The sequence below is a fragment of the Neodiprion lecontei genome, chromosome 6 (assembly GCF_021901455.1).
Source record: "Neodiprion lecontei isolate iyNeoLeco1 chromosome 6, iyNeoLeco1.1, whole genome shotgun sequence".
Taxonomy (NCBI): Eukaryota; Metazoa; Arthropoda; class Insecta; order Hymenoptera; family Diprionidae; genus Neodiprion; species Neodiprion lecontei.
In genome coordinates this window covers 25,324,444-25,348,197 of record NC_060265.1, presented here as the reverse complement: position 1 = coordinate 25,348,197, position 23,754 = coordinate 25,324,444, and the positions used below count along the sequence as shown (strand labels likewise).

General features: G+C 45.4%; 1 protein-coding gene across 1 annotated transcript in view; it reads left to right on the top strand.

Annotated features, from left to right (window-relative positions):
* Positions 1–455: 455 nt before the first annotated feature.
* LOC107218219 (connectin) overlaps positions 456–23,754 on the top strand; it is a 32,821-nt gene continuing 9,522 nt past the window's right edge. Inside the window, exons 1-3 of the mRNA XM_015656025.2 lie at positions 456–461; positions 9,340–9,349; positions 13,310–14,351. Of these exons, the coding sequence (XP_015511511.1) occupies positions 13,313–14,351 (1,039 nt within the window). The 5' untranslated portion in view covers positions 456–461; positions 9,340–9,349; positions 13,310–13,312. The remainder of the gene's footprint in view (positions 462–9,339; positions 9,350–13,309; positions 14,352–23,754) is intronic.

Genomic DNA, 23,754 nt, shown 5'->3' with positions numbered 1-23,754 from the left:
TGCTTCGAGAGTCAATATGTATTCACGTAAACACCAAGTATTATTTCATCGGTCAATCGAGGAGCTGTTCACGCCGGAAACTAACGAGGTGCATCGTTTTTGACAATTTTTAGTCCCCGTTTTCAAAGTGCGAAACACGAGACGGTTTCGGGCGTAGAAACGATGTTTTGCTTCGGTTTTAACAACGATTATTTTTAACGATTCATTACGAAACCAAACAATGTAACCTAAAAGCCCAGCACCGGTTGTCCGTCTGGTCGAATTTCGCCGCGGCGCTGTTTCGCCTCGGTGTTTAACCCGGCCGGCCTTTTCATCTCGACCAAATATTTGCATTCATTATCGCGATAAACGGTAACAATCGCATCGGGAGACCGCAAAGCTGACCGACAAGGTGCGAGTCGGGAGTGGTGTACCGTCGGTGACACGGTCTGATGCAATTTTGGAAGCCCACCCGGGACGAGGTCGCGGAGTAAATTAACTCTCTACACGTAGCTACCCAATTGCGTCTAACAATAAAACAGTCAACGCACGATCGGCTCGGCTCGATTCCTGGTTTTAATATCGAAATCGTGCAGCTTTTAAGCCCGCACCCGTAGCGCCTCGTCATTCTTTCGACAGCTGGACTGCGGGAGGATCTCCCAATGGAACGGTGTAACGGGTCCGTTTATCGTATCGCCGTTCTCATCCCCAACGACGGATGTATCGGTCGTTCGTGAAACCGGTAGCACGGAACACGTCGCGGACGGCAAAAGTTCCAGCGAGACAGTCGTAATCGCAGCGGCTATTTCGTGCCGACTTGGCTGCAGGGTGCAGGCAAGCTGACGCCCGTGTCGTGACGTTGACAGTTTTAGATTGATGCGAAAAGGGAACTCTCGTAAAACGATAGCCACACCCGCCTTCTGGTAATTGACTACATAATTAATACCATTATCAGCGTTCCGACAACGAGACTCCGGCTCTTAACCGCTCGGCGCAGTGACCGATTCTCCCCCGCGTTGAATTACCGACGAGTTTACGCGCAACAAAGATCCCTTATCGCCGTTTCACCGTTTCGTCGATTTTAAAACTGATAGTAAAACCCGGGCTTTTTCTCCGCGCGCCCTCCTCCACCCTTCGAAATGGTCACGCCTCGCTGAAGGTGTACCGGATCAGCCTCGGGGGGTGAAAATAGCCACCTTTTATACTCCTAATTATTCCCGAATGCGTAGCAGTCCGCCACTCCCAGTGTTCCGGATAGAGCTGTTCAAGTTTTTCGCGTGGCTTTTACCCGTACTCGGTAGCACTCGTCGTTATAACGACGTGGTTTATAGTTTTCTCTCTCTCTCTCTCTCTCTCTCTCTCTCACTCTCTCACGGTAATTAATTAGTCCTGCTGCACCTACTGCACCGTTTTCCCGCCGCTGTTTACCCCGGCGTTAGTCCAACGTCCAAACAAACTTGGCTCCATCGCCAGGATGAGCGTCCTGCGAGCTAACTGCGACTACAGCAACGGAGAAATTAAGATTGGGATCTTTCTCTCTAATTAAGGACCCGCTATCACTTAACACGCCTGCTTAGGTACGCCCGCGCAGGCTGAAACCATTTTAACCGGAGCCAAAGATTTGTTTCCAAAGCTGAATGGACACGGATAAACGCATCCGGGCATTAAGATAAACACGGTGCATCCGTACCTTCTAAACGCGCATATTTGCTAATCGTGCAGATTAGGCAAGTCGGAGCTTCGATTAAAGAGACGACCATCCGGACTGCCGAGGAGCAAAACTGCCGGCTACAAGCACCGGTCAGACACTCCTTCTTACGGTCTGAAAAAGTAAGAAAAAAAGCTCCGATTCAACGTCGAATGTCGAATGTCGAACATCGACTGGCGGATCCAATTCAGCCACACAATTGTCTTTCGAACCGTTTTTCCGGACGGCTGTTACCTCCGGGGCGAATCGAGGCTGGTGAATTAAAACGATCCTGTACCCTCTCGACATGTGCGTGCTTCGGGGTGCCTGAGTGTGTTACGTACGTACCTGCTATCTGATAGGTGTATCGATTGTCTCCGTATATTTATACGCGTGCAGAGAACGCTGGCGTGCCGGGTGAGCTCACATATATACATCGGAGGGAAATATCATGGCTGATCGTGAGGGATGAAAAAAGATTGTCACACAGCCGCATACGTCAGACCGTACACGTCACGGGTCGTTACCCCCGATTCCGACATTTTTAATTGTCTCTTGGAATTGCTAATAATCCACGCAAATGCCGCATACACGACGCTACCGAGTTTTGTCCGTTTTAGGCGTGCGGTGAACACGCGATAATTCTTTGTTAAATCGTAACCAGACATCGGACAATATCGTTGGTTTTCTACGGCAGAGATCCAGATGAATATAACGGATAAAAGAACGTGGGCGTTGTGTTGTTACAGACGTGGAGGCGGCACGCCTCGTCAAGTGGTTATTAATGAATCGAATTGGGCGCCTACCTCATCCCGTTGCACAATATTTTCCGACTTTCTAAAATGCGAGTTGACCGCGTCTTGCGGACTTTTCAACGCTTCGATTTAACCGAGTCGAATGATTGCGCAGAATTACGAGGTTTCGGGAGAAGGTATTCAGCACAGGCGGGAGTATACCTGTGGTTTACGGAGTTGATTAATATTCAAACACGCCTCCGCGCCTTTTCTCAGGTATTTGCATGAGCCAAACCCATTTTCCGTAAATGGCTAATAAACGACTGGTGTATAAACTATGATTTTCGCTACCAGACGAGCACATGGCCGGCGAGATAGTTCCGCACACACACACACACACACACACACACACACACACACACAGTCGTACACACGGAATATATGCATTTATCTATACGTATAGTGTAAATAAACGTCTACTTGATATTGGAAAAATGTAAAATATTTCCTAGTAGAACAAACTCCCACGTCGCGAGTTTACCCAGCGAAGAAATATCCCTAGGCGGGTGCGGAAAGCGTATGTGTGAGCAGAATGTACGTATAAAATGAGGGTGTGTATTTGGCAAATTCTTAAGAAGCTTCGAAACTTCCTTAGTGTCATTCTACGGCTCGGGATTCGCGTCTGGAATTTTCATTCCGCGAACATCGCGAAGAACTAAATAGGGCTGAAAGCATTTCTCGAGGCCTATTAAATTCTATTTATAGCTTGTCGCAGGGATATAGTGAAAAGATTTTCACACCAAACTTTTTCAACGCATCACGCCTTGAGGTTCCTAATTTTTTTTTTGTTGTTTTTTTATTCGTATTCATTCTTCAGCCGCAGGGTAATGCAGATCGATTCTTGACGGACACCGAGGGTGAAATTTTTATTGAATTGAAACGAAAGGCGTGTACTTGTAACGGGTATACCTTTGAGTGACGGTTCATCTCTGTCGGGAAACAACATTCGATTACCGTTGAACATCGTTTCCGAGACGAAACGCGGCAGATTAAATTGGAAACAGCGAGAGAATGGAAAAAAAGCCAACTCGAGGTGGAAGAGAGGATAATAACGAGGGATCTTGTCGTTGAGCCTGATAGCGCCGAAGATAGGAGCGGAGAGAAAGAAAGGATGATACAGCTTCGCGCGGGGAGGTGTTAGTTTAAATATAGACAAACGCCTGTTTCACCGCGAGGGACTTACGGACCTCGAAGCCGTGTACGAGCGACTTTTAGCGAGCGCAGGGATGCCTAATAATAGTTGGATTATGTTGAGAATAGTTCGTGAATCAGAGACCATTAAATACTTGTTTTAGCCAATCAAACTATCCCATATCTAGTGTCTAACTAGAAGCCGTACCAACGTCTCTGGGGTTCAATTGCCGTATGACTGATTTCACGATTTATGACCAGAACGATTAAGAAAATAACTGTGCCACGCTGCTTCGAATTGACGCTGTACCTACCGAGAATTTAGTCTTATTAAACTCAAATATATCTAGAGGGTCAATTGTCAAAGGTCGTAAAACTCTGAGAGTGAGGAAAAAAAATTACTCGTTGAAGTTTACGCGTTATTCGAGATTACTCGACAGCGTTTGCGGACCTGATTCAATTGCATTTGAATCGGCTGATTGGTTTTTTGCTATCTGACTCGTCTACAGCTCCTTATTTAGGTCTCATCCGACGAGAAACGTCGAGTTATTGTTCGATCGTGGCAAGTTCTCGAACATTAGCATACCTGACATTACAATCAGTTTTCGCCCGCCGTTGCGCAGTGTTGGATGTGACTCTATGGTGACTAAAGCCAAGTGGATTTAGTTATTCACATTCGGAATCTTGCGTAGCTGTAAACTCTTGTAAGCCGAAAGCTTAGTTGTGCCTTATTTTTATTTAGCTTTAGCTACTTCTTTTCATTTTTTATCGCATTGATTCGGATATATAATTTTTTCATTCGCCTGTAGATGAAATTTTGTAAAACGAATAACGACTATCTGATAACGTATCCAAAGTTGTACGGCAGCAATTGCTGCGAATGACTTGCAAAGACTGTGTAAGTAAATGTCAGGGCATTGAGACAGCGAAGACGGGAGACCGATTGCTTTAATCGAAAGATCCGTTTAATCAAAGACTGACACAATATGTCAACTAATTAAAGTAAAAGACATCGCGAGACTTGCGCTAATTAAAATTTGAATAAATTTACACTTACCCATTGTTATCTGAACAGCCGACGCTCGGATATGTCTTCTAATTTAGATTGAGCCAACAGTCAGGAGTGAACTAGGGAGGTCGTTAGCACATGCTCACTTGCAGCAGACAAACACCTTTCCGGGGGGTTTAAACTTCTACACACAACCCTCGGTACCGAACCCTCTGCTACGCTCAACACTCACGGAATGCAGGCTGTACAGGGTACAGGGGATCCCTTATCATTCTATAATAATTTCTCTAGCTCGTAAGAATTCTCCAGCGTTCCGAGTATTTTTGAACCCAGAGTACGGACTAAACCGATCACATTTCTATCCCTACAAATTGTCCGCTTTCGGGTATATCGTAATGCGCAATAATTTTCACCCGGAGAGCGAAAGATTCGAGCCGCGGGAAGAGAGACGACGGTGTAGTTTTCGAAGGTTGACATAGCGTTTTGAGAAAACCACCGCATCTTATGGTTTCGAGGAGATATTCGCCCGAGAAGATGAAAACTAGACGCCCTGTGTGTATAAACATGCGTTGAATTTATGCAAACATCCCGGGGTCTCGACCAACACGTGTAACTTTGGTACACTACTGTGTACAGCTGACAGAAGGGTTTCCAAATTAAACAAGGGATCGTCCCACTAATTTACGGTCGGCTGACGTCTATTTAACCAGGGGAATGCCTTGGCTTAGCTTTACTCTCCATTTCTATCTCTATGTCCGTCTTGCCTGTGTGTATGTGAGTACGAGTATGGGCGCGCGGTTCTGCGGCTGTACCACGCGAACGGCTCTAACTTTGACCATTTTCCACGCCCTGCAGCATTTCCGAGGCCTCTAATTGTCAAACAAATTGAAACGTTCTTAATTATCAATTTACGACGCGTAACTCAAAACTCTAGACGTCGTCGATCCACCGTCCAGACTTGACAGAACTGCGAACAACAACCGCGGCGATGTCGTTCCGCAGGATTGTCAGACACGTCTTCGTTCAAGATCGCAAGCTCGTTATTTTCGTTTCGATATTCGCTCTTCGAAATCTGTTTCGTAAAAATTCTTTTCAAGGAAAAAAATATTTATCCAACGGTAACGTTGAATTGTCTTTACGCGAATATGGGACACTGGTCGTTGGAAAGAATCTCGCCGAATGTCGCGCACTCTTTGTGCGTATAAATAGGAGTGTGTGGTATTTTGGTAGGCCATTGACACTCCGGTGACAAGACCGGCGTAGCCGCTGCGGTCGCCCGCATGTCTCCCGACTCATCTCGGTGGTCTTTGAATAAATAATTAGTCAAATTAGGGTGTGACAAAAAAAGGAGCCGCGGCGTCGGTCGGGTGTAATCTGTATAGACACGGAGAGAGAGAGAGAGAGAGACGCCGGGGAGGAGTATTGTTTCGTGGAACAAGACGGCTAGGTTGCCGACGAAGAAGGTCTGGACTCCAGGCGACGCGCATGCAGGAGAAATTAGATATACTATTTATTTTCGAGTCTCTCGCTCGAGACTGCGTCAGTTTAGTCGGACCCTCTCGGAGCGTCAGATTTACGTTATCCTTAGTGAATTCCTCTTTGTCCAACAACGAGCATTGTTCACCCTTCGCGTTTGTCCTACCCCTGCAAGGCGCATATCCTGCAGCGGAGCACTCCCTGCACTATATGTGTCGCATGCTTAACTAGCAGAAATTTCGCAACCTCCTGAAGCCAGGAATTACCTTAATACCTCACTTACCTTAGCGGTGGATAAGTATTCTCAACGGTTTCAAGCTTCAATTCGCTTCACGTCAGGCAGCTGGGCGCGTATGTGTACATATATGTTAAAATCGACTCACTCGACACATTTTTGATATTTTAAATTTGTCCATTCGATGAGCTAGCTTGTATAAAAAAGACTCCTGAAATAACATAGCGTATAATGTTGTGTTGAATCATCGTAACATTTTTGGCGTAGAATTCAACGTGAAATCCGGCGGTTCGATCAATTTCGACATACTTTTTTCCCAGTGTATTTATTCGCCGCGTAGGATGATATCACCCGATCTCGCCTTTAAAAAGTTACGTAGATTTATCCTCGGGATGATTTTGGTATGACAAACGATCGTGCGAGTCTTAGGAAAGTATAATAGTTGGTCAGCTTGGTAGAATTTCAGAGAATCAATAATCGTTTTTATCATCCAGTGAAGTTCTAGGTACAAGTATACCACCGAGAACACACGTTTCGAATATCGTTACGTACAATTTCGACCAGAAATTTCAAAGCATTAAAAATGCAACCCTGCAGGTATTATATTATTGGCTAGGGCATGAACAACGCATGAATCATGGACCAGTTTCCAACGGTCAGCTCTAAGTTAGCGTATACTCGAAAAGTAGGTTTACGATCGGATCGTTTAAAACGTGCCGTGAGAAAAGTTATAAATAAAATAACAAGGGACACAGAATGCTTAGGAAGTGACATCGGTGCACAGGAAAGACGATCGCGAGCATGTAACCTCGACCAACTCTGACAGCATACATATATCTATACACCGCGACACGTCCGGCGCGAAAATAGACGCGAGACAATAGTGGTAACGAAGTCACGCTCGCCGCGATCGTTCCTACTAATCAACTAACGGCGAGCGATCACCCTTACGTCACGTAGAAACATGTGCATATAACGATATTGAGTTGCGAAACGGGTCGCCGCGTTGTCATAGCCATATTCGTAAGTAACGACGCGAAAACCGATCTCACGAGGCGTGCTTAACGAAGCAAGGATGGAAGTAAGGAAGGAAGGAAGGAGCAGCAACGGTGGTCGCAAAGACGATAAATGAGACGGGAAATTCTTGCGAGAATCGTATCGCTCGGGATAAAAAAATGTGGATAAATTCAATGACCAACGACTCGCGACTCGGTCTAAATTTTTCAAATTGATGTCGCGAATAATGCGGTCGCGTACGCGCGGTCTCTGACGTTTATTACGAACGTGGCATTCTTGTACCTCGCGTTATGCAAATTCATAACGGTATAACTTAGCGGAGGTCTGCAGTTTGCTTTATACATATACATGTATACGTACGTACGTATTATGCCCAGGTTGTTACCACGGGTAAGGATTTGCATGCACTTCCTCCGGTGTAATCCCATTCCTATCCGGGTAAGTACGAAGGTAATCTTCCCGCTGGTCGATTTTTACCGCATCATGACAGCCGCGCTTCCGGTCTCAACCCCTTTACCGCCCCCCGCCTAATTCACGTACCCTGTAAAGTTTCCTTCTTCTTTCGACTCGAACCCTCGGGAGGACGTTAAGGCAATCGTTAAGGTATCGGCGCGCCCGTTAAGAGCACGATCGACCCAACCAGCCACGATTCCGGAGGCTTTTAAAAAAATTTCCGCACCCGTCCGGATGTCGGGGAGGATCGAGTCTGATTGTGCGGCTAATAATACCCACTTTCGCGAAAATACTACGCTTTATAGTGAGTAATAGTTCAATGTTGAAATTTCCCGCACCGGTTTTCTTCGAGCCGAAAAATATGTTCAAGGTTTTTTTCCAACGTTTATGTTTTCGATAAATCGGTCAAAAATCAACGTCGCGGCGGAACACACGAAATTTTATGCACGATAAAACCTGAACAGTAAATATAAGGTGTCTTAAACCTTTGAATAACAAATTATTGTGCTGACGCAATTTTTACAACAAGATAGTATTGTAGGGCTTTTGGGGTCGCTGATTACAAATCTGAAATCAGATTTGGAAAATTCAAGATGCCGTATCCAATACGGCGGTCGAAAGTTTTCGGAGGCGCTGGTTCGATTCGCCGTAGTGAATCTTTAAAATCCGATACCAGAATCAGCGACCCAAAAACTTATATTTTATACAAAACATGTATACGTGTAGACGGGTAGCTTTCTCGGAAATGAATTATTCCTTCAATTTTCACGATTTTTTTCAACAACTTCTTCCTAACAATAATAATTCACATTATATCGCAATAATTACTCTGGAGCATTGAATACCTATAAAATACCCTATCAGAAATATAAAAAAAAAACCGCAAAAAAATGTTGAAAAGTTTCCTAAATATACAAAAAATTGATATAAAATAGGTGGTGTAAGAATAGTTACCAATATGACGCCAAAGGTTAAAAGTGGGTAGGATCCGACGTCTCGGGTAGAAGCGTCTGCTGGCCGCGCGAATTCCCGAAAGCACAGCTTTTCCCAAATCATAGGTCTCCCGTGATCTCTGTGTTAAGGGTCAAAGGATTTCTCGCGGATTCCTTCCTCTGTATAGTATCACAGGGTTCCCGAAGGACGAACTCTCGCAAATTCTTGACGCGGCGTTATGGCGTACATATCTATAGGACTTTTAATTGGGGGGGATGGGGTGACTCGGCCGAGGAGGTTACGTCTCTCGAAAACTGCCGCAAGATAAGGGGGGTCCCCGATTCCCCGACTGTGTCCCGCACACATCGGTACGAGTCCTGAAGGAATTGTCGGCGAAGATTAGGGAGAAACTGAGTGAGCCCTGGGCGTGAGCGTGGTTTATTTTTAACCGTTTTCCATGCCCCGACATTGGTTCAATTTACAGCCCCGGCGGTTCCCGTACGTGCTGCGGGACAGATGACGTCACTACACGTGTATCAAAGCTCACAAAAACCGCAGCTTAGCGTACAACGCGCGGTGGCTCCTGGGTCGAGTTATGACCTCGGATGCATTTTTATAAATGCAGCTATTTTTCGGTCGAGAACCACGCGTCATAACGACAATAATTTTCGAACCTCCCATAACATATTTATGGCGTCAAGCCCTGCGGCTGTAGACGGTATGCGCGACTCGCAGGCGTCGAGCTTACGTGGAAACACAGGGTGTACAAGTGTGCGGCTTTGAAATGTCAACGAACGAATGGCGGACGTGATTTTTCCTTTTTCCAGGGGGCGTTTTTTACTTCGATGCAACGCGCATCGGGCGCTGGAGTGCGCATATGGAGTCCGGGATATTTACACCCACATGCTGCGGAGTAACTTACATTAGCTATGCGACACGTTAGTAAGTTTAATTAACGGTAACGATCATTCTGGATCCTCTCGGTTGGTGTCGCTGCAAGCTCCGCGGTCATTTTCACCGTTTTAAACAGTCACGGACCGAACAATGGAGCTCGGACTCTACTCGGACTGCAAAGCAAACGCACAAAACCACACATTCCCTTCACCCTCGTTCGAAGAAGGGATGTCGATACAAAGCGAGAGTTATGCCTGTCCTTTAACTTCTTTATTATCGAGTACTTTGCTGCGGACCTTTTTAGTGGACATAACTTCCAGAAACGTGATTCGACAGGCGTCGTTCCGTTGCGTCTACCTGGCATGAACACCCCAACTACACGAGTAGGGCAAAAAAGACGAGCGAAGACACGTCACGAGTAACTCGACTAGTCACGTGACACTTGGCTCTGATCTGATACCCAAGAGGCAATATCTGTCCAGTGACGTCACCCGATCCTTGCAATTCTATCGCTTTCCACTCAGTTCCATTGCGCAGGTAAAACTCAACACCAGAGATCAAACCCCGATTCGTGTGCATCCAATGTCCATCGAATTACTTTCATCTCCTCACAGGGTTTGGACTCTGAAATTCAGATCAGTTTCGAGTTCGGAAATAAGTGAAAAAAGTGTAATAACACCGATCCGCAACGCATTTAACACCCGAGGTGAAATATTTTGTATCGGTTATACGTGGTTCGCGATATCGCTCATGCGAGGATCAATTGTTGCCAGGGATTTTTAGCTCGCGAGGGCAAACGTTGTAACGACTATTCCTGCAGTGGTCCGGAAAATTCTCTGAATTTTTTTCTCTCATTCCTTCAGTTTCCAACTGGAACATTTTTGCCGTCCTGTTCTGGTCCGACCGAAAAAAAACCAAATACATTCCGGTAATGGAAAAATATACGGAGAGCTGGAAAATAGAAAGTAAAAGAAGTTGGACAAAAAAATTACATCAGAGAATCCACGGCTTGGTTTTCACTCGCAAATTCTTTACCTCCTCGTGGGTAACGGCTCCTCAACAATGCGTGGGTACGAGCGTACAGCCTGAGGCTCGTTAGCTATGACTGGTTGAAATGGGTTAGACAAACTCGGTTCTAACATTATTTGAAAGGATTTACGAGAAAAGAAGCAACGCGAATGTTGTAAATCAAAAAGATCGTAGGAAACGTGGGCTGATTGCTACACACGGCTGCATCTCGCATCGCTGAGTCATAACCGCGAATCTAATCTAACCCACAATTCCTTAGATCACTGATCCCGGAAAGAGCATCTTTTAATTATTTGGTTAATGAAAATTTAGGTTCCTTCGCAGCACCGAACTCCAGATAAATCGATCGGAGTATATTTATCGGATTTCTTTGTATGTTATCGTAACACCGCTCTTCGGGATCGTATATCGGCATAACTTGTGCCTATAACGAATACATTTCGACGGATACGTTATTACATGTCTCGTATCCAGCATATATTCCTTCGCAAAACGCTACATTTAACAATTCGACGATTCTCGTTCCGTTCCGTTCCGTTTCGTTTCGTTTCTTTGCGTCCGTTTCTGCGTGTGCGTGTATAGCCGCGGGTCAGACTCGCGTGCTCTCAAGTACGCCCTCGAAAATACCATCCTAAAATACCCCGAACGTATACTCAAAGGTCCTAAGAACCTCGGGCGAAAGAAAGCACTCGAGATGACGGTGATTAGACACTCGCGTGGGCGTCTCTAATTTCCTTCGTAATTTTCTACAACTGTATTACAGCGCAACACTTCTCTTCTGCATCTTCCATTCGAACTCGGGGTTAAAGATCGTTCACAAGTTCCCTGCGATGGCTGGAACGCATATTATCGGTCGCAGAATACAATTTTTTCCGATTTTTACACCCACCCGATGTAAACAGACGCGGACCTAGATCGCACCGCTTTAAGGGTATTAAGTAATAGAGCACGAGCCACTTGACGGAACGGATTTGAGAGAGAGAGAGAGAGAGACAGAGGCCACGAGAGCAGACAGCTGAAAATTGTTCCCCTTATCATGTCCGACAGACGCGACCTCGGGGAGAAGACAAGAGCCTAGAACCAGACATGCGGGGTCTAGCCAGGATATATTTAGGGGTATAAGAAGGGTGGTCCCGGGGCCTGGCCTCGGCGCCAGATAAGATTTAAATTGAGAAGAGTTATTCGAGCTAGTTGCTATAAATGGAATGCCGAAACGCATTCCAAGTTGTGTCCTAGGGCTAGTGCCACGGCTCTTCTTCCCTTACGAGGATGTCTTTTGGCCATTCTCTATTCGACGAAGCGAATCGGTTAGGAATTCCTTGGCAGTTGAGGGACCACCTGGGTATTCGAAAACTCCCGTATAGGTGCACGCAGGCACGTTCGAGCTCGCTTCTCATCAATTTGTCTTTAGCCCGGCAGGGTTGGACCTGCGTCTTAGGATCCGAGGGCAACTCCTTCGGGAAGGAGCAGAAAATATACGTCGAGGAACCCGAAGTGAAGAATAGAGTTTTTAAAGCGATAACCTTATACGGAGGAAAGTGAGAGCGGATGCTCGGCTCAGGTGCGTTGGATAAAATTTGGTAAAACACTCCGACGGTAAATTGAAATTGGTAAACTTTCGGGTGTTTATGGTCTGCGCTTCAAAGTTGTACAAAGCGTTGTGCATACAGTCCTGTAGACTGTAAGTGTATATATATATATATATATATATATATATATATATTATACATACATGTATGTATACCTACCAAAGCAACGTGACGAGTTATCTCATAATCACCACCTGATCGACCGTATAGGAGAGTACCCCGATGGAATTTCATTTAAAACTTTAGTCAGATGTAAAATGACGGGACCGAATTCCGATAGTTCGAAAACGCGACGAGTTTTTAACCAGATAAATACCGTCACGTCACTCGGAGTTTAAAGGTGATCTGAATTTACACAGATTCTCTGACCCTCGGTGCACGACTATTCGTTTTTTTTTTTCAAATAAAAACGTAAGAAAACACCGCTTCAACTCGAGAGAATCAAAAAGAAATGATAGTAGTATGGAGGGGGAGGGGGGACAACAAAAAAAAAAAATTGAATGCAAAGTTAATGTGTCATCGCGTCTGCAAAGAAGGAGGCGGATGAAAGTTTTCGTAAAAATAAAAGGCAACCTTAAAGTGCAGGCGATGGAGGGATATTATGCAACTTTCCACTTGAGGGAATAATTTTTCAAAGAGCTTATACGTTCACCGCGTCCCAGCTATCAGTCGGATAGCTGGGAGTTTTCTTTGTTTTGCGGAAAGAGGCGCGTCTTTATACCTTGCACGGAAAATCCCGCATTTGTTTTTCCACCCTCAGAGATTCTTCCGGACCATCGAACCCGCGCTAATCTTTTTAAAATTTCTATCGCGATTGCGATTGCTGTGTACAGCTGACTAACCTGACGGACCAGAGGTTCATTCTCCTTGCGCATTATCCCAATCACGGTTGCCTTTCGCCCTCCAAGACAAAGAGGACCGCGAAAAAGAGATTACCAAGAAAAACTTTTCGGATAAGGTGTCACGTTGAGCACGGAATATTCGCGACGAGCTTTGTTGAAGACGGGGGTATTTTATCCCGATGAAAATCAATGCTTGCGAATGATTACGACTGTCGTTAATTTCTCACTTTTCTCTTTGCAGACAATGAGGCTTCCGGCGACGCACGTCGCGTTGTTTCTGATCCTGGTACTGGTGCCGTCCATCTTGACGACGACGTCGCGAACGCGAAGTAAAAAGAAGACGAAAGATGTGAAGCAAAAACCGGTGAACATCTGCGACATCACCGAGCAAGGTTCTCTAATGTTTTGCTACTGCGGTTCAACCCAGTTGGGTCTTACGACGGACGTCAACTGCTGGGTCTTCGGCGCTCTCGAACCCGACTTGCCGATATGGGGTTACTTCGACTCTCAGCCCGAGGTGCGGAAGCTGAAATTCACCCTCAGGCCCGACGGAGTCTTCAATCACATTCCAACGAAGCTGTTGAAGCAATTGAAACACCTCGAGGTTGTCGCGATTCAGTACGCCATGCTGAGCGTCCTCGCCGAGCGAGCGTTCTCGGACATACCGGGACTCGTTGAGATAAATTTGAGCCAGAACAGGATCGTAAACTTGTCGCGGCACGCCTTCGAGAAGATGAATAACCTGACCCACATCAACCTGGACGACAATCGGATCGCTGAGATAAACAGAGACGTCTTCGGAAACCTGCCAAACCTGAAAATGCTCTTTATCAATAAAAACAACCTGACGGTCGTTCACGACCAGGCGTTCAGGCACCTGACATCCCTCGAGGAACTCGAGCTGAGTGGAAATCAAATTTCCGTTGTGACCAGGGAGACGTTTTACGGCTTGAAAAACCTCGTGCGTCTAGATCTGAGAGTCAATCGTTTGGCAATGATCGGCGATAAAACTTTCGCCGAAATGCCCAAGCTCACGGAGATGGATCTCGCCCAAAATCAAATCGAGTATATATCCGAAAAAGCTCTCTACGGAATGACGAATCTCCTCAAGCTCAGGCTCAGCGAGAATAAACTCGTTACCCTTGAACCGGACTTTCTCGTCGGCGCTCCGAACATTTGTCTCCTGGACCTCAGGGACAACGAACTAAAGACAATGACCTTCGACAACATAAAACCTATCGTGACCAACCTCTACAACAGCATCAGCTACTTCTACCTGGAAGGTGAGTTTGCAGGATTCTCTTATACTCTGACTAGAATCTGCTACATACTTGAGGCTTCGAGATGGATCATACATGTACCTGTCAACGTATTGATTTCAATAACCACTGATCGTAGCTTCCACCCAACAGCCAGTTTATCTCGGGTCATGATGCTAACCCTCAAACACCACACATGGGTTACGGTGAACCATAGTGACATTTTCAAAGAGGCAGCACTCCCGATAGTATTATCCGAGTATTTTCCATGTACCTTGGAAGCTATAGAAGTCATTACTTTTATCCATCGATCTGTTTTTTCTTCATTGTTCGACGCCTCGATAGAAAGAAGAAACATCAAAATCGACGTATTGGATACCGAGATATCTGCGATATCAAAACGCTGGGTTACGCTACGGGTGGCTACGGAAGTGTGATGTTTGAGGATCGAGTCACGCGGCACATGTCAGCTGCTGAGCCGAATAGCTAGTCAGCCAGAATTAGTTGACCAGAAAATGCCACTCAAAATCAGTATTTACGTCGTCCGCTCGGGAATCGTTGAAAAGGTATGAATGTCCCCATAAAACCAGTGCGCACTGAACAGGGGTTTAAGGGTTGAAATCAAAGGAACCTTGAAAGTTCCATTCGATCAAATTCCAGCTCCAGTGGAAGGAATCGTTTCCTTCAAAATCCGTTCCGAATGGTTTTTCAAAGGATCCATTATTTCTGCGTGGATCCTCAATACCCGCTTCAAAGAACCGCTTTTTCCATCAATCCCTGTCCCATATGTATATACGTGACTGACGTGTTTTCCGAAACGGTAGCGTGCGGTCAGCCCTTGATTTTTCCGCAATTTACAGCAAATAAGTGAAACAAACAAACGTCGGTTGCATCGTACGGCTTATATCAGGGAACGGGTGCTTGAAGCTGATACGGGCGATGACGCAAAAAAACAAAGTCACGTGCAGACGGATAGATCTAACTTGTTAGATCAGGCGTTACGGGCCGCGCACGTTCGCTACCATCAAATATTCCCGGATAAACGAACGTGCGGGCGTTCCACTCGGCATGTACTTCGGGTTAATGTATCGAGTGCATGGGGCACTTGTGTATCATGCACGCGTGACCTTAGCTGCGCTGGATCCAAGTCTGCCCCCTGCGAAAAGGGAAGGGCCAACGAGAGCGAGAGAGAGAGAGAGAGAGAGAAAAAGGGAGAGAGATAGAGAGAAAGATATTATAGACGGGACGAAGAAGGGAGGGAAGGCTTACGCGGATCACCTTAACGAGGCCCCATCCACGTTTTATTACATAGGGGTCGTCTGACATCTGCCTTTATGTACTCTGAGGTCAGGCGGGATACTTTAGGTGGCTTGCATGAGGAGAGCCGCGTCTCTCTTATGGGAATATGAGCCAGACAGGAGGGAAATATAGCGCAAATACCTAATATATCTTTGGCGAAAGTGCCAAACTGGCCTGCTCGCGGGATATTAATCCGAACGGAGAACCGACGCGACGCAACGCAACGCAACGCACGGGGTGGAAGCGTAAAAAGAAATGAGATAAAAAAAAAAAAAACAGAGAAGAACCCCCCACCCTGGGCAGACGGCGAAACGGAGGGGAGGAAATCGTGGATTTCAAACGAAGGGCCCTCCTCCTTGCCGTCCCTCGATATCGTCCCTCCGCTGAGCCCCCGGGTCCTTAACAAGGATCTATTCTATTAGCGGGAGACGTGGGAGAATTTGTCGCTGTAAGGGAGCGGAAAGGACGGGAGATGGAACAGTGGCTGCAGCAGTATTTAGGAGGTAATAGCACCTAGCCGGTACCCATTAACGGGGTACGCACCCTTACGGTGGCGAGGGGGGGGGGGGGGGGGGGCATTCGTATGCGTCTTGTAAACACATTGCGGTCCGAAGGGTGCTGCGGATTAACTTTTACTCAGAAATCCTGACTTTCTCCAACGGATCATGATTAGGCTAGATTAAAGGGTTCGCCGACTCTGTTATTTTTCAACAAGAGCGATGCAGGCTAATTTATTATAAAAGAAAAGATTGGATCTTTGCAGGCGTCGAACGTTTTACTGATGGGCTTGAGAGTGTATACTGTGTATTAGAAATAGTTGGAACTACTGGATCCACTCTTTTCGCTTGTAAGCGACCCTCGCCTGCAGGTCGAATTTAAAAGCTCGATTCAATCCGTCTGCGATTGAGTGCAGAATTTGACTTTGAATAGGAACGTTCCTTAATTGGGCCACGCGTACACGTTTTCTGCACAGAGTCCAAATCGAACGGGGAGAATATAACGAACTTGGTGATACTTAGACGCAGTAATTGACCCGCGTTAGAACCGGCGAGAGAATCGCAGATCTCATAGGGAGATTCGAATACGTGCATACTTATATATATATGCATATATGTATGTATGCATGCATGTACAGCTTATTTATAATATAGTCCGTGCGTTGCCTTGGATCGTTCGTTACAAAAGAACGGAACTTGGTGAACTTTGATACTCTAACAGCGGACCAATTTTACGGCTGTTTACGTATCCAAGCCACAATCGTTGAAACAAGTCTTGAAAAAAGTGCGTATCTATCTAGTCGCGATTCGTATACGTGACGGGCATACATACTTACGTATACCGTGTGTATAGATACGAATTACGAATGGCGCATCGATAAGGCTCGACGACGCACTCCCTGGCATAAATCGCAAAGCCCCCCGACGCTTTTCGACGCCCTTCGACGCCGATTCGCATCGACCACAGCCTCGCCACTCCCCCGAACCAGACTAGACTACTTCTATTTATTTTACTCCTCGTTGCGTATACCAGGCGACGGAGATCACGATCTCGTGCGTGGGAAGGGCGGAGATTTGGGCGAAGAACAGCCGACGGCGGGGTGATTTTATACTTTTTATCCGACTTACGAGTCTTGCTGGGTGATGGAAAGAAAACGGGAAACAAAAAATATCGTGAGACGTTCTGTTTCAGATGCGGGGATTTGAATTGTGGTGAAATATTGATAAACTCTGAAAGGTTTCCTAACGCGGAAAATTTCCTATCATATTTATATACAAAGGGACCAACACCCCGGAATTTGAAAAGGTTGACTCTTAACTGTCCATATATATTACATAGGAGCCGATAAAAATTCATAGGCTGTACGGAATACTGTGTATATATACGTATATATATGTATAGGTATGTGTCTGTGTGTTATGAAAAACCTGATGTTGACTGCATGAAATCAAATCTGCTCTGCTGTTCCGCACAGCGGCACATACACTGGAAAACGGTGCTGGCAGCGAAAAAATGTTCATTTACAGAGGGAAATGAATTTATATACGCGTCAGAGAACTGATTCGATGAAATTCTCTACACGACGAATTAAATCAACAAACAAAGAAAATTGTGTAACAGTGTTTCGTTTAGGAAGAAACAGAGGGTATGTACATATTATTTCATGCAATGGGACTCTCCCGAGTCTCTGGCATCTCTTTGATTGTTTCAATGATCAGAATTCCAGGGTATATAACCCGAGGCGCATTCTGTACAATAAAAGAATTAAGAAGGAGCGAGAGAGAGAGAGAGAGAGAGAGAGAGATAGAGTGAGGGAGAGAGAAATAGACAATTGAACAGATATTTCCACGTTCTCCAGATATAACCTAACGGTCGTTAAAACTTTACCGAGACAATAAATTGTAAGAATTAGTAAAACACACCGCGTATGGTCCAAGTCGCGTGGGGGTTATTAGAACAAACATTTGTGTCTCTCGTCTTGGCGTTGACGCATCGTGAAAAATTTCCCACGATGCCTACGCAACAACGCTCGTTTTACGCACGTATGCTTTTATTGCACCCGTAGCTACGTAGCTACGCACGCATCCACCTATAACGTACGTACGTGTATGCACATTGCACACGTTTGCTATACGCGGCGCGGAGTGGAGAACAAGCCGTGACATGTGGCGTGCGAATCACGATTCGCGTGGCCGCGGCATTGTTTCGGGTTAAAACAATGAAAAACGCCCGGGAAGGAGAGGATGAAAAAAAAAGAAAGAAAAAAAAGAAAAGAAAAAACGAGAAAAAGGAAAAAGAAACCGCGTTCCACGGACTCAATGGATGACGTCACTAAGCCACGAGTGCAGCTCACCGCAGTGTACAAAATTCCCGGTCACGGACCACCATGGGATCTCTGCTGCACTCGGCGACGACGTCGAGACGCCCAACATCTGCCGAGCTAGACTGCACGCACGCACCGGCAGAAGAGAACCGTTTTTCCGGATTAAAATCCAGCCTCCTCCCTAATCGCTTGTGACCCGACCCAGTCTAAACCAAAATATACACGAATCGGTGTCCGTGTGTTCGTAATTCATGCCCCCCGCGCTATTCTAATACCCTAGATGCTAGAGACGTTTTTGAAAAGGGTTAAACCGATCCTCACCACCCAGTTTGCAGTGCACGCGTCCACGCGCGTCTCATTCGACATTTGTCAATGTCCGTCTTCCTCTCGCTTCAGCCTGGTTCACCCATGTGATACGGAATACGTCACGGCCAGTATTCGCACGTATGCGTTATACGTGTATGGCGTGTACGCATATTTACGGGTGAACAATGGCGGGTTGATTCCGAATTCGATGGGGTAGAGTCCGGTTTACAACCCCCCTTACATTCCGTTTTATTATTATTATTATTTTTTCTTCGTTTTTTCTTTTTCTTTTTTTTTTTTTTTTTACTTCTCCTTCTCCCTCCTTACATTGTCGATCCGGCTCGATGTTTTGACTTAATCCTATAACGCGTATTATTCCTGTGTAAATACGCGGCGCAAGGGTCAGGGGAGTGATACACTGCAGGGTCTTGATTGCTGCCGGAGCTGGTTTTCTTTTTGTCTAACTCTATGGGAACTCGTCATTCCATACAGCGCGATGTGCACGCGTTACTGCGATCGCCTGCATTTCGGACTACGAGTTTGCTCGTATCATGTACATGTAGAGGTTAAACGAGACTCGGACGCTATTTGATTCGGCCATTTAGGTGGTATATATAATACACGCATACCTGCATAGTTTTGTCCGCTTGACCGCACACCGCGAAAATTTAACCTGGGCGGTAAATCGCGTCGTTTGGATGTTTCGTTTCAATTTTCGTCGATCATTTTCACTCGTTCCCTTCCACGCGGCTGCCGCGGCGACTGCTGATCATCGCTGCACATTTTCTACTAAATCGAGGAAGTCAGAGTGAGAGAAAGAGATAAATACAGAAAGAGAATATGGAAAGCCGGAGCCGAGCGTTCTCGGAAACTGCGAACGAGTTAAACCCGCCTAAAGCCGCGTCAATAAAATCCTGCAAGCTCATATCGTAGAGAGATAGAAAGAGAGAGAGAGAGAGAGTGAAAAGGAGAGAGGGAAAATAATCCTCTTCCAACAATCCATTTCGGAATATTATACGATGAGCCTAGTTATATCGTGTATTCGTGCGCCTCCGTACTCAATGTGTGAAACTTAGTCGAGTTTTCCTTCTGCCAACATACCGCGTTGTTATAAAGCACACCGCCTGTATGTTATACATACATGTATGGAAAGTATATTGCTGAACGTAATACAAGCAGAGCAAAGTAACCGCGGGAATGCACCCATACGTTTCTCAAATACATACGTTATATGTACTGCATGCATGTATCATACGTATGAGGCTGCAGAGGATCCGGGATTGTCTATTTTCTTCTTTTTTTTTTTGCTATCGCACAAAAGTTGGTCGGGGTTTAGTATACGACGTGACGTTAATGAAAGGACTTGTATTTTTCGGAAAAGAATTCTTACGCCGAAGCTGAGGATTTTCCAATTTATTTGTTTCTGTCGTAAATAATGGGATTTACTCGTTGTATCGTGTAACACGTTTACGGGCGTACGGAGTAAGCGAAAAGCTTCTTCTTTCGAGCTTTACGAATATAAAGGGAATGAATGTACTTATACATATAATATGTAGCTACATCAATGAAACGAAAGATTTGGGTAAGGAGAAAAAAATATAACGCGGAGGAAAGAGAATTCGCAAGGGATGTCAAAATATCCGAAACCCAGCCTCCGTTCCTAAGTGAGCTTGTGTAAACGAACGTTCAAAATGTAATAATGAACAAGGATCGAATGGTGTCGAATGATCCGAGGAAGAGATTTTCGTGAATTCACAGCTACGTACATACCACGTCTACGTTATCGCAGACTGTTCCCGATCATTCGGTTATTCTCGGAAAACTTCCTCGGAAAACTCCTGATAAGCGGCAGGTTGTTGAGATACGGCGATAGATATATTCGCCCTGCACTAACTAACGACCCGACAGGACTCGTTGGGAATGAAACACGTCTGTCGACGGAGATACCGCACATAATCCTAGGCTAGCTTCGGGGGAAAACCATTCGAGACTACTCGAAGAGAACGAGTAAACACATATTAATGTACATAAATCACATTGGTACTTGATATAATGGACCGCCCACTGCGTTCCGAGCTGCACAGAGCTCCGGGGCATGCATGTGTGGTGGAGTATAATACGTTTACGGATATGTATATGCAGGCAAGGGTGTAACCAAACACGTTTCATATTTTCTGAGGGGCATTGTTAACGCATTAAACGTACAAACATATCCACCCCCGATATTGTACGTCGTGTGTACCGTTCGGGTGCTTTGAAAACGACGATAATAAATCCCGGACGAAGTTGATAATAGGCCCGATACCGGGCTGCGCGTACACTTACGTAAATGTAAAAAAATTTTCGAGAGGAGGAAGGCGATTCGATTGGCGTAACGAGGCGAGAAGGTTGTTGAAATAAGAATTGAGGAAAACATCTGAAGGAAACATGGAAGGGAAGAATATTTGGTATTTCGGTGCCCCGAGTCCCCCGGGATTACGTATCCATGATTATTTCATAAGGGTTGCAGGAATATGAATATGTATATATCAGAATTTATCGCGCCGGATCCGGGCAGCCGAATTATTGTCCTTGCCTCGGTGTGTACGCTGCGCGTTGTACTTGCCAAGAGTTTGCGTTAAAGCCCGAAGTTGAAGTGCTGCCGGCTAATGTCTGGCATAATGAAACCAAAACATCCCCCAGGTTGGCCAATGGGGCCTTAATCATATACCCATACACCTGGGAAGTTTTGGAACCCCGGCGTCTCGGGGCCCCGGGGTAAATTGTTATTATTGCATAACAGGACCCGGACGTTTTGATTTGTTGTCCGGTCGCGCGTCCCTTTGCGTTTGTTTACCCCCTCCCCCCAACCTCGCTCTCTCCGTCCCTTTTCCGTTTGCTTCTCCTCCGTTTAATTAGCACCGGGAGTCCGAAACAACGTAAACGGAAGATAATCGCCCCAAAAAACGTTCCGAAACGCGATTGATCGCCGGAGATGATATCGAGTCGAGCGAACTTAATTCCGCTCATCGAATTTTCGGATCATCATTTTATGTTGTATCGAGCGTCAAAAGTGCAGCTGCAGCAACGAAGCGATGATCGGACGTTCCGCGGTTAAAAACAATTAATGGACAGCTATTTCTACCGCGAAATCAAATTTTGAATCGCTGTGCACGCGCGATTGCAGATTGAAATAGTTATTCACCCATCGAACATTGCGACTCGTTTTCAACGTTACGTCGAGGCACGCGTAAAAATTTATTTATAAAAACTAGTATCGCCGTTTACCCTTGATTATTCGCGTGTCTCGAAGGCTCTGGAAAATGCCGCGGTGTTGCTTAAATAACACGTATCTTATACATTTCGTTTGTGATATAGTTCGATCCGGCGATGATTCACAGCGGTAAATAAACGACCCTTAGCCAATTCGCTAAAAGCACTTTATTAAATTGATAAATATATGAAATATCATAGCCAGCTCGCTTGGGGGAATTGTGCATGGTAGAGCTTCCTGCAAAGCTCGAGGAATCTGTTTGCTCTTCGCTCTGTATAAAATATATATATATATATATATAATACATTATACACACGTATATATACGTATATGTGTCCGCGCGATCAATCGATTGATTATATAATTATGAAACTTTTTAATTGTCAGCTAACCTTTTCTGCAAATTATTCGTTATACCAACGGCGAAAATCTGGTCGCTCGATAATTACTGAGATAACGAACTACTATTTTTACTCGTTATTTTAATTGATTAATAATTAATGGATCCATTATCCGTCTCGCCGTTAACTGTATACCTACACACAGCCGAAGATACCGCGCAATTAGGGAAATGGGGGACGTACGAGTTACAACTCTGCGCGCTAACATTTAAATCCGCTCGAAAACCTCTTGAATTATAATATCAAATTAGAATGAAAAACGGTGGAAGTAAACAAAGACGAAATTTCCTCGTAAAGAGGAAATCGTTACGGGTGCGGTGGAATACGAGAAAATTTTACAACATTTTAATTTTTTTATCCGCAATATCCGCAATGCGTAGGAAATGCATTGGTTTCGAAAGTTCAATCGCATCTGATTCAACGGTTAAACCTTATAAAAGATGCCTTAAGGCAAAACGATGGTTGAAAACGGGTTTGGAAAATTCTTAACTTTCATATTTTTACATCGAAAAATAAAGGCCGGCTGTAATTTAACGGTTTGAATAATTTTTATTTTTCCAACTGTTAGCTTTTTCATCGTGTATATATATATAGCACGTACAAGTTCCGGCGGGAATATTCAAATGATACACCGGCAAATTCAAGCAAGGATTTCATAATTTGCATACGTAGATGGAGAAACGTTGTATTAAGCCAGGCGCCGCAGCAGCAGAAGCGGTAGTTTTTATCAGGAGCTACGTATTTCGATGAAAAATATGGTAAGGGTTATTATTTCGAAAGTTGGCGCGGTTAATTGAGAAATCGATATTTTTTGCGGGCAGGTAGGTGAGTCTGTATTTCTTGCTCGCGTTCCGACGAGGCTCATATTAAATGCAAATAACCCTAAAACACCGCGTTTCGCTTCAAAGTTTATCGTCCAGTACGAAGCGTGCGGTCGTACCGGGCGTATGGTCTTTACAAAACCACGTGGCGAAGGGCGCAGGACATAATTCAAAAGTTAGAGCCTCGGAACCGCAACCTGGACTCTGATATTCTCTGTTACACGGAGGAGCGTTAAGAGCGTGCGGCAAAGGTTGAAAACTTGAACTTTCTACGGGTCGACGAACAGCGTTGCGAATTTGATTTTTCGCCGCGATTTTGCAAAGGAGCCGCCATCGCCGGGCACTTTACAAAAGCCGAGTCTGTCTGCAAGAGTCGCTGGCGGTAGAGCCGCGATCGCAAGAAAGATAATCCCGATTCCGCGAAACGGTATAACTGCATAATGTCATGAAAGACGCGGTTGAAATTGAACGAACTTGCACGCGCGATTACCGAGTCAACGCTTTCCCTCCATCTCTCCGACTTTTG